Source organism: Mauremys mutica, chromosome 2, assembly GCF_020497125.1.
Source record: "Mauremys mutica isolate MM-2020 ecotype Southern chromosome 2, ASM2049712v1, whole genome shotgun sequence".
NCBI lineage: Eukaryota > Metazoa > Chordata > Testudines > Geoemydidae > Mauremys > Mauremys mutica.
The window spans coordinates 176,973,415-176,987,940 of NC_059073.1; the positions used below are offsets into that span (position 1 = coordinate 176,973,415).

The 14,526-nt window shown below is 40.1% G+C and overlaps 1 protein-coding gene across 1 annotated transcript in view; it reads right to left on the reverse strand.

Moving 5' to 3' along the window:
- Window positions 1-14,526, reverse strand: part of LOC123364581 (dynein axonemal heavy chain 5-like) — a 317,201-nt gene that overhangs the window by 113,311 nt on the left and 189,364 nt on the right. The window contains exons 56-61 of the mRNA XM_045006814.1: window positions 13,022-13,228; window positions 12,690-12,932; window positions 11,501-11,655; window positions 9,120-9,784; window positions 5,986-6,266; window positions 3,533-3,748 (exon numbers count right to left, since the gene is read on the reverse strand). Coding sequence (XP_044862749.1) covers window positions 3,533-3,748; window positions 5,986-6,266; window positions 9,120-9,784; window positions 11,501-11,655; window positions 12,690-12,932; window positions 13,022-13,228 — 1,767 coding nt within the window. The remainder of the gene's footprint in view (window positions 1-3,532; window positions 3,749-5,985; window positions 6,267-9,119; window positions 9,785-11,500; window positions 11,656-12,689; window positions 12,933-13,021; window positions 13,229-14,526) is intronic.

Here is a 14,526-nt window from a genome sequence, read left to right on the forward strand (position 1 = left end):
TGACTGGGAAGCGAATGCACTCTTCTTGGCTCACGCAAGCCTCCCCAAAGAAGCAGAGAACGATGGGTGAGGGCAGGACTATAGCCACACCCACTCATCACACTTACTAGCAAACCTACCAGTGCTGAGGGAAGTGCAGGCTGCACCCTTTCATCCTTGTTATGGGTAGTGGAGTTGCTTCTCCCCACAGTGAGCCAGAATTCCTCCTGTAGCCCCCACTGCAACATGGCCCCATCTGTACCATCAAAGGATTTAATCTCAAAAGCCCTATTTGGCTCTACAAGGATTGCTGATAATACTGATGTTGATCCTAAATTTTAAAAGGAATTTGTTTCAACTTTCCATTTCATTATTTTAATCTCAATTTTTCTCACAAATTATAGAGAACATTAAAAGGCAAATCAATAAAGAAATGATTATTGTGGTCCTTATATAATTATTTAAATCATGGAAAAAACTGAAACTAGCCCCTTAAACAACATAATATGTATTGGTAAAGCATATATGTGGTAGGGATGACTGCTTAATGGAGGAAGTATTAAACGTTTCAAACTTTTTTTTACGGACAATTTATTACTATGTTTATTTTAATGAGTCTAAAAATCATCCTCCTATTCATAGCATCAAAGTAATAGATCTTTGTTCTGAAGGTACTTGACAGAAATGCCTGCCTGGCTCCTGACAGATCACTAGCTAATGTAATGGTTACAAAGCCAGTCATGAAAACAGATGAAATTAGGTTTAGTTACATTATAACAAGGAAAGTTTGCTGAAATTTGGATGTTGAAATATATCTAGATTTTATTTCTTCCTATTCAATTTTTGGGTTTAGCAAACTAGCATAGGTGGAATAAGAACCAGTCTAAATCTCTATTTAGAGGTTTGCAAAATGTAGTTAATGATTTTGCTTTTTAATAGATGCATGTCTAAAATCCGTCTGGGACCTGAAGTGATATTCCTGGCCCTGACAAAACCAGGTGATAACGGAAATCTCTCAAAAAATACGATTTACATCAAATCGTTCAGATGTAGCATTGTAACCAATTCAAAACTCCAGACGTTATGAGGTTTCCCCACCACTACATACACTAACACAGAAATTCAGTGCAAGGAAAGAGGAAGGCAAGAAAATCACTTAATCAAAAATGGAAGACACTTTCCAGTGTTTTTCATTCCATTTGCCAGTATCACTTACAACAAGAATTTAGACATTCTGATAGAAGTTGTCCTGATTCTTGGAGTAAAGTTAAATGCATTGAGAACTACCACTCGGAACATATACAGTATTAATAAGTGACAAACAGGACAATTCGTTAGGAGTTTCACTTGAGAGAGGAGTGCATAATCAGGCCTCATTGTCTTTAATCTCATTTTCTTCTTGTTTTTAGTGATTATAGGGTTTGGGAAAGATACCAGATGAAGAGTCCTAGGAACTGACTGCCTACAGAGGTGTCAGGAATGATGGTATGTAGCTGGGTCTGGGATCAACTGGCTAATGACAGACTTGATTAACCAGATCACCTGATTGACTGAGTCCCATTGCCAGGATTGCTGTTAAGACCAGCAGTAGCACTTGGACAGCAACTGCTCAATGCACTCACCCACAATTGTGATCTCTCTTGCGTCTGCCTCGTTCCTGCCTTACTCCCAGCTCTGCTCCTGCCTTGTTTCCAGCTATGCTCCAGTCCTGCCTTCGACCTGTCCCAGCCTCTGACACTGTCTCTGGCCCTTGACTTGGCTCCTGGTTCTTGACTCTGGCTCTCACCACCACTGTTCCAACCACTAGGCCTGACCACCTATCTTCTGGTCTATGACAAAATGTGGCTGAACAGGTGCATTTGAAGTTTCCTCATGCTGCCAATATGCCTCAGGAGGGAGAGCCCACCACTAGTGAGGATGAAAGGAGAGTGGAGACTCCATGCACTACAAAAATTACCCATTATTGACAACAGGCATCAACCAAGTGTGCATCTGAACCAGTGCTGAAATTAATTTAACTTGACATGCAGATAAGGATAAAGTGTATTTAGCACCATTTCAGAAACCATGGTTAAAACCTGTTCAGGTCTACTAAGTCTGCAGTTGTGTCAGGATCCTGGTTCCCCTCAAATAGATTATGTGATCCCCACAGCTCCAGGCCTGGCTCCACAGCATCTGGGTCTTCCCAGCTCCTTGAGGCAATCCTTTCCCCAGACAGTCACCCCACCTGCCTTTTTACTTGTGTCCAACAGCACCTCAGGTTAGGTGGAAAGTGAAGCCTCAGAATCCAATTAAGCTCCTTGTAAAAAAGGGCAGATTTTCTGCCCCAACCCAGGGTAGTTGTGATTAACTTTCTTATACTGGACTTTCAGGCTTTTAATTTTTACTGTCATCAACTGCTTCTCTGGTTTACACCAAGCTCCAACCATCACTCAGACATCCAGTTAAACACCCAAGTGCTTTTTTCTCCAATGCCGCTTCTAGATCTCCTCTTCACACTACAATCAGGACCCAAGTGTTGGCCTCTGGCCAGCTGGGAGCATGCATATAAACTGTCTTCTTTTGGACATTGTTGTGAGATGAGAAAAAGCTGTTGCAGATCTGTTGCTAGTAGAAGTTGTCTGCTCTTGAAATTGCTCACACAGCAGAGCTCTGTAGTGTGTGCAGAGATATTTCTATGAGTATGTGACTTCCAGTCAAGTTGATCTCTGTGCAGTGGAATGCAGAAAATCAAGTGCAGGCATCTGAGCAGTGATTGGTGTGCTGCAGCACAATCATGGAAGGACTATGTGTGAATGATTTGTGCTAGGACGCCAGAAATCTCTATCCACATTGGCACTAAAATAGTTCAAAATGAAACAGTTAAGAGTGAACCAGTTCTTATACTTGCTGAAAGGAAGTATAATCAGAATGGTTCCTGGAATACATGCAGACCATTTGGAACACTTTTGTTGTGGATGTGAAGCATTTCACAAGCTTTTAGGATGACCCAACAGTTCTTAGAATGGTAAATTTCTCTAATGTAGACAAGACCTTACATGCATGTATGCAAACAGACCTGGTAACATAAGGAGATGAATGGTAGGATGTTGTGGCCTGTTCCAAAAATAGTAGTCCAGATCCAGCTATCCTTACTCAAATTTCAATCCATTCTTTTTTAGGCATAGTCCCGTTAAAGAATGGGAGCTTGCCTGAGTAAGAACTGAATCAAACCAGAGTAAGGATTTCAGGATTTGACCCACTGCTTGGGACATTTGTGCCTACCAGCCTCTTGCCAGGCTCCTGAGCCATCCAGTTCTCTTCAGCAGAAAGGACTACAAAAATAATGACCAATGAAAAAGAAATGAGCTTACTTACATTACTGAATGTAAGTTCTGTACAAATATAAAAAGCACAAAAAAGCTATGAACTATAAAAAGCCCCAAACAGCTTTAATAAGGCCAATGTTTGAACTACAGCAACTATGAATTATACATAATATAAACACAGAGGGCATGCTCACGTGGATCTATAGGGGTTGTTATGAGGAATGATGATGTAACTTATTTGTTACCTTCTGGAAAGTAAGCAGCATGCTGAGAAATCCTGAATTATTCATTAGCTTCAGAGCTTCAGTCCATGATGGCTTCACACATGTTCGTTCTGGGTCAGCTGTCACAGAATCAATTTTTCTTTGGAACAGAAGTAGCACACAATCCATGATCCGCATTATCAAGTGAGGAGGTTTACCCAGTTTGCGAACAGTAGCAATGTCAACTGGTTTAATAGTCTGAAAAATTACAAAAGAAAACGATCCTTTTATTTAAGCATCTATCCTTTGCAAACTGAAGTGCATGAGAATTAATGAATGTCTCCATCAGGGACCAATGTCTCTTCAAATCCAATGTAATCTAACTAAAATTCAAAATGTAGTGCATCTTTTTAGCCTTTTACATCTCAGCATAAAAGGGCAAGATTGTGGCTTAGCCGCTACCCAGGAAGGATAGTGGAGGTAATGATGAGGTGCTATACTCTGGTGGCACCTCCCAGAAGTCCTGTGCCTCAGGTAGACACAATTGACTTGTTTCAAAGTTGTATCTATAAAATGAGCACTGCAGCTGCAGTTTTGCAAGCAGTTCTGGTGTACCTGATTCTCCAATAGTTTTAACTTCATAAATGCACAAGCATAGGTGATGGAACAATTTGTATAGAGGGGGTGCTGAGAGTCATTGAACCAAACTGTGAACCTTGTATATAATGGAAATCACTTCAAGCCAGTGGGTGCAGCAGCACCCCCAGCACCCTTAGTTCCAGCACCTATGTGCACAAGTGAAGATAAGACAACCTTTGTGCAAGGGGAGGAGCTAAAGAAGTGGGCTTTACAACTGACATCCCTATTCCCTTCTGTTCATTCTCTTGTCTGCCGCAGTGGCTTGCTGGGGCACTGTAACCCCTGGATTAGTGAATCTTACCACATTTCAGGTCAGTTCAGCAAAATAAAATATTCCAATTCAGGTTGAACCAGGTGGAAAATCAAATATTTTTTACAAAAACTAAATTTTCAAAATTCTGATTTTTGCAGAAACTGCATTTTCCAGGAGCAAATCATTCCAGAGGAAAGTTCCCAATTAGCTCTTGTCCTGAGTGACTTTTACATGCTGACTCTACACAAACACGCTGCTGCTGCCTGTGGGCAACTCTCTGTGATGAGTCATCCCTGAGCCTGAGCTGGTGAGTCATCAGAGGCAACCGCCTGCGGGTCCTATGACAGGGACATACCAATCAACAAAGGCCCAACCAATCCACAGGCAGGTATATAAGTTCCTAATGGAAGCAGACACTCCAGTCTCTTCAATGTTGCTACCTTGCTAGGAGATTCCCAACTGCCTGGTAGTTCTGACAGACTCCCCCAGCCTCGGCTTGCTCCTGCCCCAGTTTATGCCCGTTCCTGCTCCTGCTCCAGCCTTAGCCATCCCCTCGGCTATCTGACACTCTCCCTACCTTACACACAGGAAAATGGATTGCTATTTCCATGGACTGTATGCCAGGCATCAATCTTATACAAAATGGGAATACAGGATAGGGAATATGAAAAGAGACATGTCTCACCAGGGGACATCAGCAGAGCGCAGACAAGAAGAATGGCACTGCCAGGTGTTGTTATTGAGCAGGGTCCCTGTCCACCAGCTTTGCACTTGTGATAAGAGCAGACTTGTGGCTGCTCTAGATTACACCCGCCGCCTATACCTGCTTTAACTAAACACTAGCCAGAGGATCAGTGCAGTGTACATTTTTGCATATTATGTCCCTTGGGGGCTACCTGCCTCCCTTTTTGAATTTATACCTCAGCACACAGAGGCAGCCAGTGTAACTGTCACTGCACCTACTTTGTACAGGAGGAGAATCACTTAAGAAATGTAGAATGGGTACGACTCACTCTACATTGACCCAGCAGCCTACACATAGCGCAACATATTGAAGAATCAGGCCAAAGTGTGCTGAGGGAATGCACACAAAAGCAGCATCTTCTACACTGTGCACTCCCCTCTAGAGCCCAACTCTACTGCTTGATAGTGGGAGAGGCATTGCCCACCTTTACTCCTCTGCTCCCTGCCCGGCCTTTAGGGTTTCTGTACAGGGGTTAGCAGTCCAGTGCCAGAGTCCTTTGGACTTTGACAGTCAGAAGAATAAAACTGAGATTGCACCTGGCCTCTGCTTAGGAGTGAAAGTTGTGGAAACATCCTTTTAAATCTCACCCCCGGGCACCTTTGCCTAGCTAGGTTCAATCTAACCCAAAGGTGATTGTGTTAAGTGTAAGGTGTCCAGCTGATTCAACTGCAGTTTCCGGACCTTGTATCTCACTCACAATTAATATGATAACTGGAACCTGTCAGTTTATGCATTTTCAGCATTCTGATTTGCCTTGCTGAAGATGGACAAACATAATTAAATGCTCTAGGTTCCACACATAATGATCATTATTCTCATTATCTGTATGCATTGTCATGGGATCAATTCAATTCCGACCTGCAGTGCTGCTTCTGCTTCCTCCAGTGCAGGTCTTGCAGCTTCAAGCTTCTCCTCAGCTGCTGCTTTATCAATGGCAATTTCATCCACAATGGCATGGGCTTTGTCTTTCACCTTTTGGACCTGCATTTTCACCTTTTCAGCAGCTTGGGCTTTCATAGTCACGTCCAGTAAAACGCCATCAGCTCTTTTAGAAGCAACAGCCAAGTCTCTCTCTTTCACTGCCAGTTCTTTGGACAGCTGGTTTACTGAAATCTCAGCTTCCATGAGTTTTGCAAGACCTGTTTAAATCAAATTATGACAGTATATTTATGCAGCAGGTAAAAGTGCCTAAATGTTCAAACTTCGGTGCCTACAATCAGTCATCCAAATCCATATTTAGGAACCTGAGTCAGTGGCCTCAAATCTGATCTCACTTATTGTAAACCTGTTTTACACCTGTGTAACTTCATTTATTTCCCTAGAGTTACTTCTGATTTTCACGGGAGTAAGGGACATCAGAATCATGCTCCAGGGTCACTTACTCAGGTTCCTAAATATGGATTTGGATGACTAATTTTAAATATTTATTTTCTTTTAATGCATGTTTTTAATTCCTTAAAACTATCAGACCACATAACATAATGATACTCATTCAGGATAACAGCCATTTAATTTAATATTAGCACAGAAATATGAAGCAAGATTTTAAAAAATCATTAAAATTTAGTATTGTGGTGTGCAGTTTTATAAACTTCATAAGACCTGACAGGCACTTTATAAATTCATTTGAGACCAGGAGAAACAGGAACTTGTTAGATATCTCTTAAGCTCCATAGAATAGGGCAAAGCAGAGAGGCCTGGAGACGTGGGGAGCTCAGGAGATGCAGCAGACCATGTTGAGCTCCTAAGCTCAGCATTACATGGAAATCTGGGGAGGTGGGAGGAGCTAGAGACAGACAGCATGCTCCTGAGCTCTAGACTGGCTCCATATTTTTAACAAACAATGAGAGAAACAGACAAAGAAAATCATGTATAAAAAAACCTCACAAATAAATGGACGTATCTAAATCATTACTTTGCATTTTCTCCAAACAAGGACAATTCTGCATTTGTGTAGCCATTCACCGGCCATCTATAGGGGTCTGTTTGCACAGCTCAATTCTGCAAGGTGCTCAGCGTTATTTAAGGTACTGAATATTCTTGTGAGGTTCTGAACACCCTCTTCTCCAGCTGATTACCCTGGCAGCTGAGGGGGCTCAGCACACTGCAGGATCAAGCTGCTAGCCACCCTCTTACTTCAGAAATTGGTGAAATCATTTGACTGCATAAGAAAATGTGGTACATTCTGCAACTGGGCTGATTCCCTACTCTCCTCTGTGGTAACTAAGTAATGTACTTCACGGATCTAATGAATACACTACTCTGAGGTCTGCAGGTTGCATGGGCTGGCTGAAGGTTGTTGTGAGAGTCCAGGTCCTGAGCTATTGTAAATCAGCATATCTCCATTGACCTCTATGGAGCTAGGCAGATTTACACCAACTAAAGAGCTGGCCTGCGGTCTTCATCTGAGTGGTGGGAACTCAGTCATGAGAAGATGGTGGATAGGAAAGCTGTAAAGAGATTTCCAGTCTGTACAGAAAAGGGTAGATAAAGTAGATTGGGTTTTCTGCCTCATTGTGCAACAGTGGACTGAGGAAACATGGTGTTTCTCATTTTGATCACAGTGGGTTGCTGGCACGGGATAGGAAAGTCTCTGGTCTGCATGTGGGTGTCTGGCTAATAATTGGTGAGTAAACTGGAGGATGGTATGTGGCTGGGTCTGCAAACCTTTGGGTGATTATTGTGAGAGTTTGTAGCCCATATTAGAAATGACTATGGAGGTAGAATGGATAGGTGCAGATTTTTAGGATGAATGCTGATCAGGAACTTTGGGAAGAGTTAAGCTTGGTTTTGGAAATTTTACCTGGGTATATTTATTTAATAGACTATTAATTGTGAATGTATATGAATATTAACCTACCTTCCTTTGGTGGTTAATTTCAATACTTTTAAATGCATAATTTGTTTTTGGGTTTTTTTAGCAGTACCATTTCTTGGAATACATCCACAGTAGCAGTTTTAACTTAAAGTGAACAAAGGGCTTTTTATCTATTAATTAATATCAATTTACAATTCACTTGTAGTCTACAAAACATACAAAGTTAATGAAGCGAAAATTTCAAGTGTTTTGTAAGCACACTGTACAACATAACTGAAAACCAATTATGGTAGCTGCCTTGCTGATGGAAATGAGCTCACTTAATTTAAATCTTTACAAACAGGGTAATTTTTTGAAATGCGGTGACTCAGATTTTTGTATAAAAGAGTAACTATTAATGGTACACTACCATTCCATAAAATGTTCATTTTGCAACATAGGTTTTAATGGTATCAAAACCATTAATTCCTCATCCAGTACAAAAGAGTTTTAGAAATAATAATTGTCTCTGACATGTTCAGCATTTTGAGAGATCTAAAGGATATGTCAAGCTGTGCAAGATTTAAGAGTGGAATGTTATATACAATTCATTTTGGACCAATTCTGATCCCACTCCGTTTTTTATCCACAGCAATGGGAGCAGGATTGGAAACTTACACTGATCTATCCTATCGGGCGAAACCTTGCCCACACCCACAACCACAGACAAACCAAAATGCAGCAGAACCACCAGGACGCACAAAGGGCACTAGGAGTGAGCAAAATGGCAGCGCTGGGGGCTTCTCCAGACCCTCTTTCCTAAGCTTTTCATCATTCACTGACTCCTCCTCCATCCTTCTGCCTTCCATATCCCCTTTCTCATCATCTCTGCTCTCATATTCTCATGTCCTCTCCGACCACCAAACCTCTCCCTTATACCCCAAAAAACCTTTGCTACTTTTTACATTTAAAAAGTAAATATGTCAATTTTAGAGTTGTACATAAAACAAATTCTTGCACCACAAAGGAATTACTACACACACACAAAATATATAAAATGGAGGCACCATTTGTGACTCTGGACTCTATAGTTAAGGGTGAGTTGACTTTTTCATTTAGAGAAGGAATGCAACCTCTTTATTCTTATATATATATTATATATACATATCTTTTTCTAGAAAAAAGTATATTGTACCTGTTTTCATGCGGTCAGACAAATTTCCCACACCAGCAAATTTCTCTCTGTAGATGGTTTTGTAGCCACTGATGAATGACAGATAAGACTTTGGAGTCACAAATGTTTGACGCCTGTATCGTTCAAAGTACTCAACGCATTTTTCAGCTACGAGATCCTGAAATGTTCCCATAGTGTTAACAACACTTTGTTTTACTTCATCTGTGCATTCAATTTTGTAGGAAGCTAAAAAATGCTGTGCAACAGCTACTAGAGCATCTTTAGGCCAGCGCTGGAACCAGTCCATAGTACATCCTGAAATCAAACCTGGAAACTTTAGTGCCCGAGTTCTGAATTTTTCCCCAACAGGAGAAAAACAAAGAACCACATGCAAATTGTTGCGAACTCGAGTAAGAAAATAGTCATAGAGATTTTCACTAGTAGGAGAACGTCTTGGGTACTCTTTCTTCATCACAGATATCAGATCTTGTGTTATTTCATCTATTTCATCACGTGCAAAAAGATTGGAAACCTCACCTGAAGCCAAAACATTGTTCATATACTCAAGAAAAGACTCATCTCTGATTTCATTGTCTGTGAATATAAAGGTAATACCCTGTCCTTTCTGTCCAGCGGTGCGGTACAGAATTTTCAGATCATCCATAAGGTTATTAATGCCATATGTTCTAAGGTAAGAAAGGGTTAAAGATGGACAAAACAAAATAAATAGATCATTTAAGGAAACAATTTCATATTTTCTGGCTTAATCTAGTTAGATAAAAATGTATAAATATGTAATTCATTTACATCATCTCCTTTCACAAACACAATCTATTGCAATCTATGTTAGGTTTTCTTACACCATTTGGACAAACTGAAGACTGGCATACACTGGGGCAACTTCACTGAAATTAATGGGGTTACATCCTTTAATAGGGTGGCAAGACTAAGACCCTGTCTAGGAATGTGGGACTGCACTGATGAGTCACTAAGACTCAGGTGATAAAGTTCTTCATTAAGATTCAGAGTAATTACTGCTGAGTCATACTGGAGAATGGGTCTAATTACTTCTAACCAAGATATAAAGAACGTGGGATTGTCTTTTAGGGCAACTGAGAATGAGAACCAAGAGGATCCTTAAAGGAAAGCCCTAGGAACATCCAAGCTTAAAGTGGAAGCTTAGGCTGAGGTTTATGTTGTGTTATTTATTTCGAATTAACAATTATGCAAAACTCCAAAAAGGGGTGAGTCTGGATACTAACTCAGGGTCTATGTGCTTTGTTGACAAGGGACTCAGCTTGTTCACAAATCAAATATGTAAAAATGTTGTCCATATGAAGCCAACGGTCATTTTGCTGTTGAATTCAGATGGTTCAATATCAGGTTAATAGTTAATAAACTGGCATTTTTATCCATTGTATCTTTTAACTAGTGGAAGTTGAAATTAATATTTTCCCCTTTCCTTTATCAGTTCATCTTTGAAATGATCATTTTGTTTCTAATGTGCATTCTAAAAGTAATAAATAATACTTGTAATATCCACATAACTAATTCTTAAGCACTTCATAACAAACCTCTGATTCAAGGTTAAATCAATTACCCAGAAAACATTGCTAAGTTCTGCTGCAGTTCCCTCACAATATTAACATTGCCCTGTAGCTATTCCCAGTTCTGCCATTGCAGGGCACCTGAAGCAATCCACCAGTTTAGTCTACACTTAGTGACTATGGTTATTACAGTAATTTGTGTTATATTGATCACCACAACATTTATCCGTTCCTGAAAGTTTCTGAAATATTTTATTCAGCACATGGATATGAGGGAACTAAATTCTGTGCTGTCTTGAACCTATTTCTGTGCTTTCTCTCTTTCTTTTAGCCCACCGCATCTCTCTCCTGCTGTCTCTCTCTTTTCTACCTCTCTGAGAGGTTAGAGGGGCTTGACATGTCTTTTTTCCCTTTCCCTTGGGTACAACTCCCAGCATCTTTTCAGTTGTAAGATTTTCACTCAATGTGTTTATTTACAAGTGATACTGCACAGAGAGACCTAATGAAGTATTCAGTCTGGTCATTTTAAAGTGAGAGATTTTTGAAGCAGGATTTAAATAGGATTTTATAGGGGAACACTGTGGGCTAGAATCACTTAAAGGAAGAAGAAAGGCTTTGTGCCAAAAGTTTTTACTGTATCTCCGTGTATTATTAAGGCAGCAGAACATCTACCCAGTTCTGCCATCTGCCAAATGTGCATCTCAATGTGCACTTTTGGCTGAAAAATGTAGTTTACAATTAGGGCTGAAACACTTGAAAGGCTTTGTACTATTTTAAATTAATTGTGAATGGTTAATTTACATAGTAGATTAAGGAACCAATATATCAACGTCTATGTATATTGCATTGTGTTACCTTGTTAGAGTAATCTGAAAGCTCTGATATCCAGCAATATATGATGCTAATCTGGTCAAGCTCTGTTTTCCAGATCCACCCACACCAACCAACAAGGCGTTTCCCTGTGGAGTACGGATAATTCGGGATATTTTAACCAAATGGATCATTGCATCCTGCATAAAGAAAACATTGTTAAAATGATGTAAAGACCAAAAAAATTGTCTATCATCTTCATGTAGAAACTCATCAGTTAGTGACTGCCTTCATTTGGGGCGAGATCCTCACCTGGTGTCCACTCAGGGCCTAATCCAATGCCCTATGAAATCAATAGAAAGGCTCCCATTTACTTCAATGGGCAGAAGATGTGGCCCTGAAAGAACATCCCTATTTCATGCTCATACAAAAGCATGTCATATGCAGTGCCTGTTCTCAGGGGAGCTAAGAGGATCTGTGACTCTGAGGGTAGAGGAGGGGCAGGAAGGAAGCCTACTGAGGCTCCTGGTCTCTGAGGAGAGATATTTACAACCTCTCTAAACAGCAGCTTGTCTAAATAGGAAAAGTAAAAGAGCACTGTATTTATATGCAATTAAGCATGTTATTTATGCCCTGAACAGTGACCGCAATAAATAAAACAAGCCTTTATGTTAATCCGATCACACTTGAATTCAGTTCAAAACCATGCACTCAGCCCCAGGGAACAGGCCCATCCCTTGCAGTGGACATGACAAAGGACAGGATGGTCAGTATGGTGAGCTGATACAATCAAAAACTGGTCTGTAAGTCCACCACACCCAGACAGAAAGAAGTGTCTGTGAAGAAAAAGGGGTCAAGGGATCTTTTAGGAGGGAATAGCCTCAATGGGTAGTAGGGTGGGGAAAATTAGTGAGGGGATGCTCTCAGTGCATGCAACAAGCTTTTGCTTTGGAGTTTCAAGGCAGGGAAGAAGGAAAAGACTGGGAGTTGGCAAGTGACTGAATAACTGGTGTGAACAGAGGCAGCGCATTCTATATGGCTTGTTTGTAAGAGATACAGGAGTTCTTCACAGAACATAGAATTGGCAGTTTTGGTCAAACTTCAATGACAATCTTGGCAGGACCATATAAAATCCATGCATCCTTACATAAAAGAGAAATCTACAAAGGAAGGGCTGTATATTGGGGCACTTTCAGTAATAACTATTTTTACTGTCAATCAGAGAAACAAATACCTTGAAAAATACTAAGTCCATATGTGTTCCTCTGATGGTTTCATTGTACTGCTGCATGAACATCTGTAATCTTTCAGCCAAGTTATCAAAGGAAGGAATAGACTCATAAATTTTAGGAGCTTCTAACTCTACTTCATCGGGTTCATCCCCAGTGGCCTCTGGGGCATCACGCAAAAAATCCACAAAGTATAATTCCTTGTGGTCATTTCCTAGTAAGTCTTGACAATGATCCTCAGATGCAATCTACAAAAAAAACCACGGTATATTACCATCATCAGTTATGTTTTTCGTAAGACTCCTTCAAAGTGAATACTGAACATCATTCATCTTACCTTTCTCATCATATCTTCAAACCAGCCTTTGTCATTTTGGCTGATGAACCTATCTGCAATAACACGACTGCATTCATGCTGGAAGAGAGCAGCCAAAACACTGGTGTTCTGGCAGACTTCAGCGGAAACTGTAAGAATTCCTTGCCAAATACGACTGAGATCTCGTAAATTAAAGATGTAATGAAATTTAGCTGGAGTTGGTAACATCTACAAAAGAATGTTAGAACCATGTTCAAGTAACTACTTAAGAAACACTGAAATAGTTCTTTAATAATTATCCCTGTAGTATTAAATGAACACTGAATTTTTTAAATCAACTTCAAAATTAATTTTGCACTAAAGGCAGAAATTCATTCGTGATATTTAGAACACAGTTAACATATGAAAGTAAAAGAAGATTAGGATGATGATCAGCTCATAAATTACTTATTGTGGGATATCAATTTCTCCGGAAATCTTCAAAGCCACAATAATGAGGAATGAAGTGGAGTCAGGATAGCTCAGCCAACCAGGGAATGAAAGGCCTCACTAAAAACAGCTGCAATTCTTGGCCCCTCACTCCTCTCCTCCCTCTTCCCCTGGTTTTGTCTCTCTCTTTTTGTTCTTTTTGAGAAATTTGTCCTGTTCACAAGCATGAGTACAAGGTAATGAAGGGAAATGGGGGGAAGAAGAGGAAGGAAATGCAGGAGGATAGGGAGGAGGGAAAAGAGCATGGAGGAAGATGACGGGTGAGAGGAGTTCTTTAAACAAACAACTTTAAAGCAAAGTTACCCCTTTCCCTCTTCTTCCAAAGACAGCTGAGGTAATGGATATCTTTAGCCTTTTTGTTTTATATTTAGCAAATTTGGAGTTCTAATAGTTCACAAATACACTATTTTTTCTCCTGGGGCACAGTTCCCTCTGTGGAGAGTAGGGGAAATAGTGGGGGAAAGTATTTACAAACATTTTATCCCAATTCAGAGACATGCACTCCTTATTTTGTTTGCTTCTCATGAGCATTCATATGAGCGAAATTTTATTCAAATGAATGTTTACAAGAAGAAAATTTCAGGCTATTAACCAATATTATTTGAATTAGAAAATGAAATTAGTTTTGTGATTCATTAAATTAATTCCGGTTAAAGTAGAGCAGTTGATAACAATTTGGTCAGCCAATCAACGAGCAAAGCAAATGTCATGAGACTTTGGTGATCAGTCATAGATCTCAAATATCCTGAACATCAAATAATTGACTGACTGCTCACTGCAAACAGATCACCGGTGAGCTGTAATTCAAGATGTTGGTAAAATTTATGTGTTGAGCAATTTTGAACAATGAACAAATGTGTAAAAATTACAATTTCTTCTTAGACAATTCACTGACGGAAAAAAGGCCTATATTTATTGAATCAATTGTTCACTATAAAAAGTTTGACTAGCTGTTCCTCTGTGTCTCTGCTGAGGCCCATGTAATATGCACAGTTCCTCATCCCCTTTCCATATCCCTATTCTCCAGGCCTCAAGTC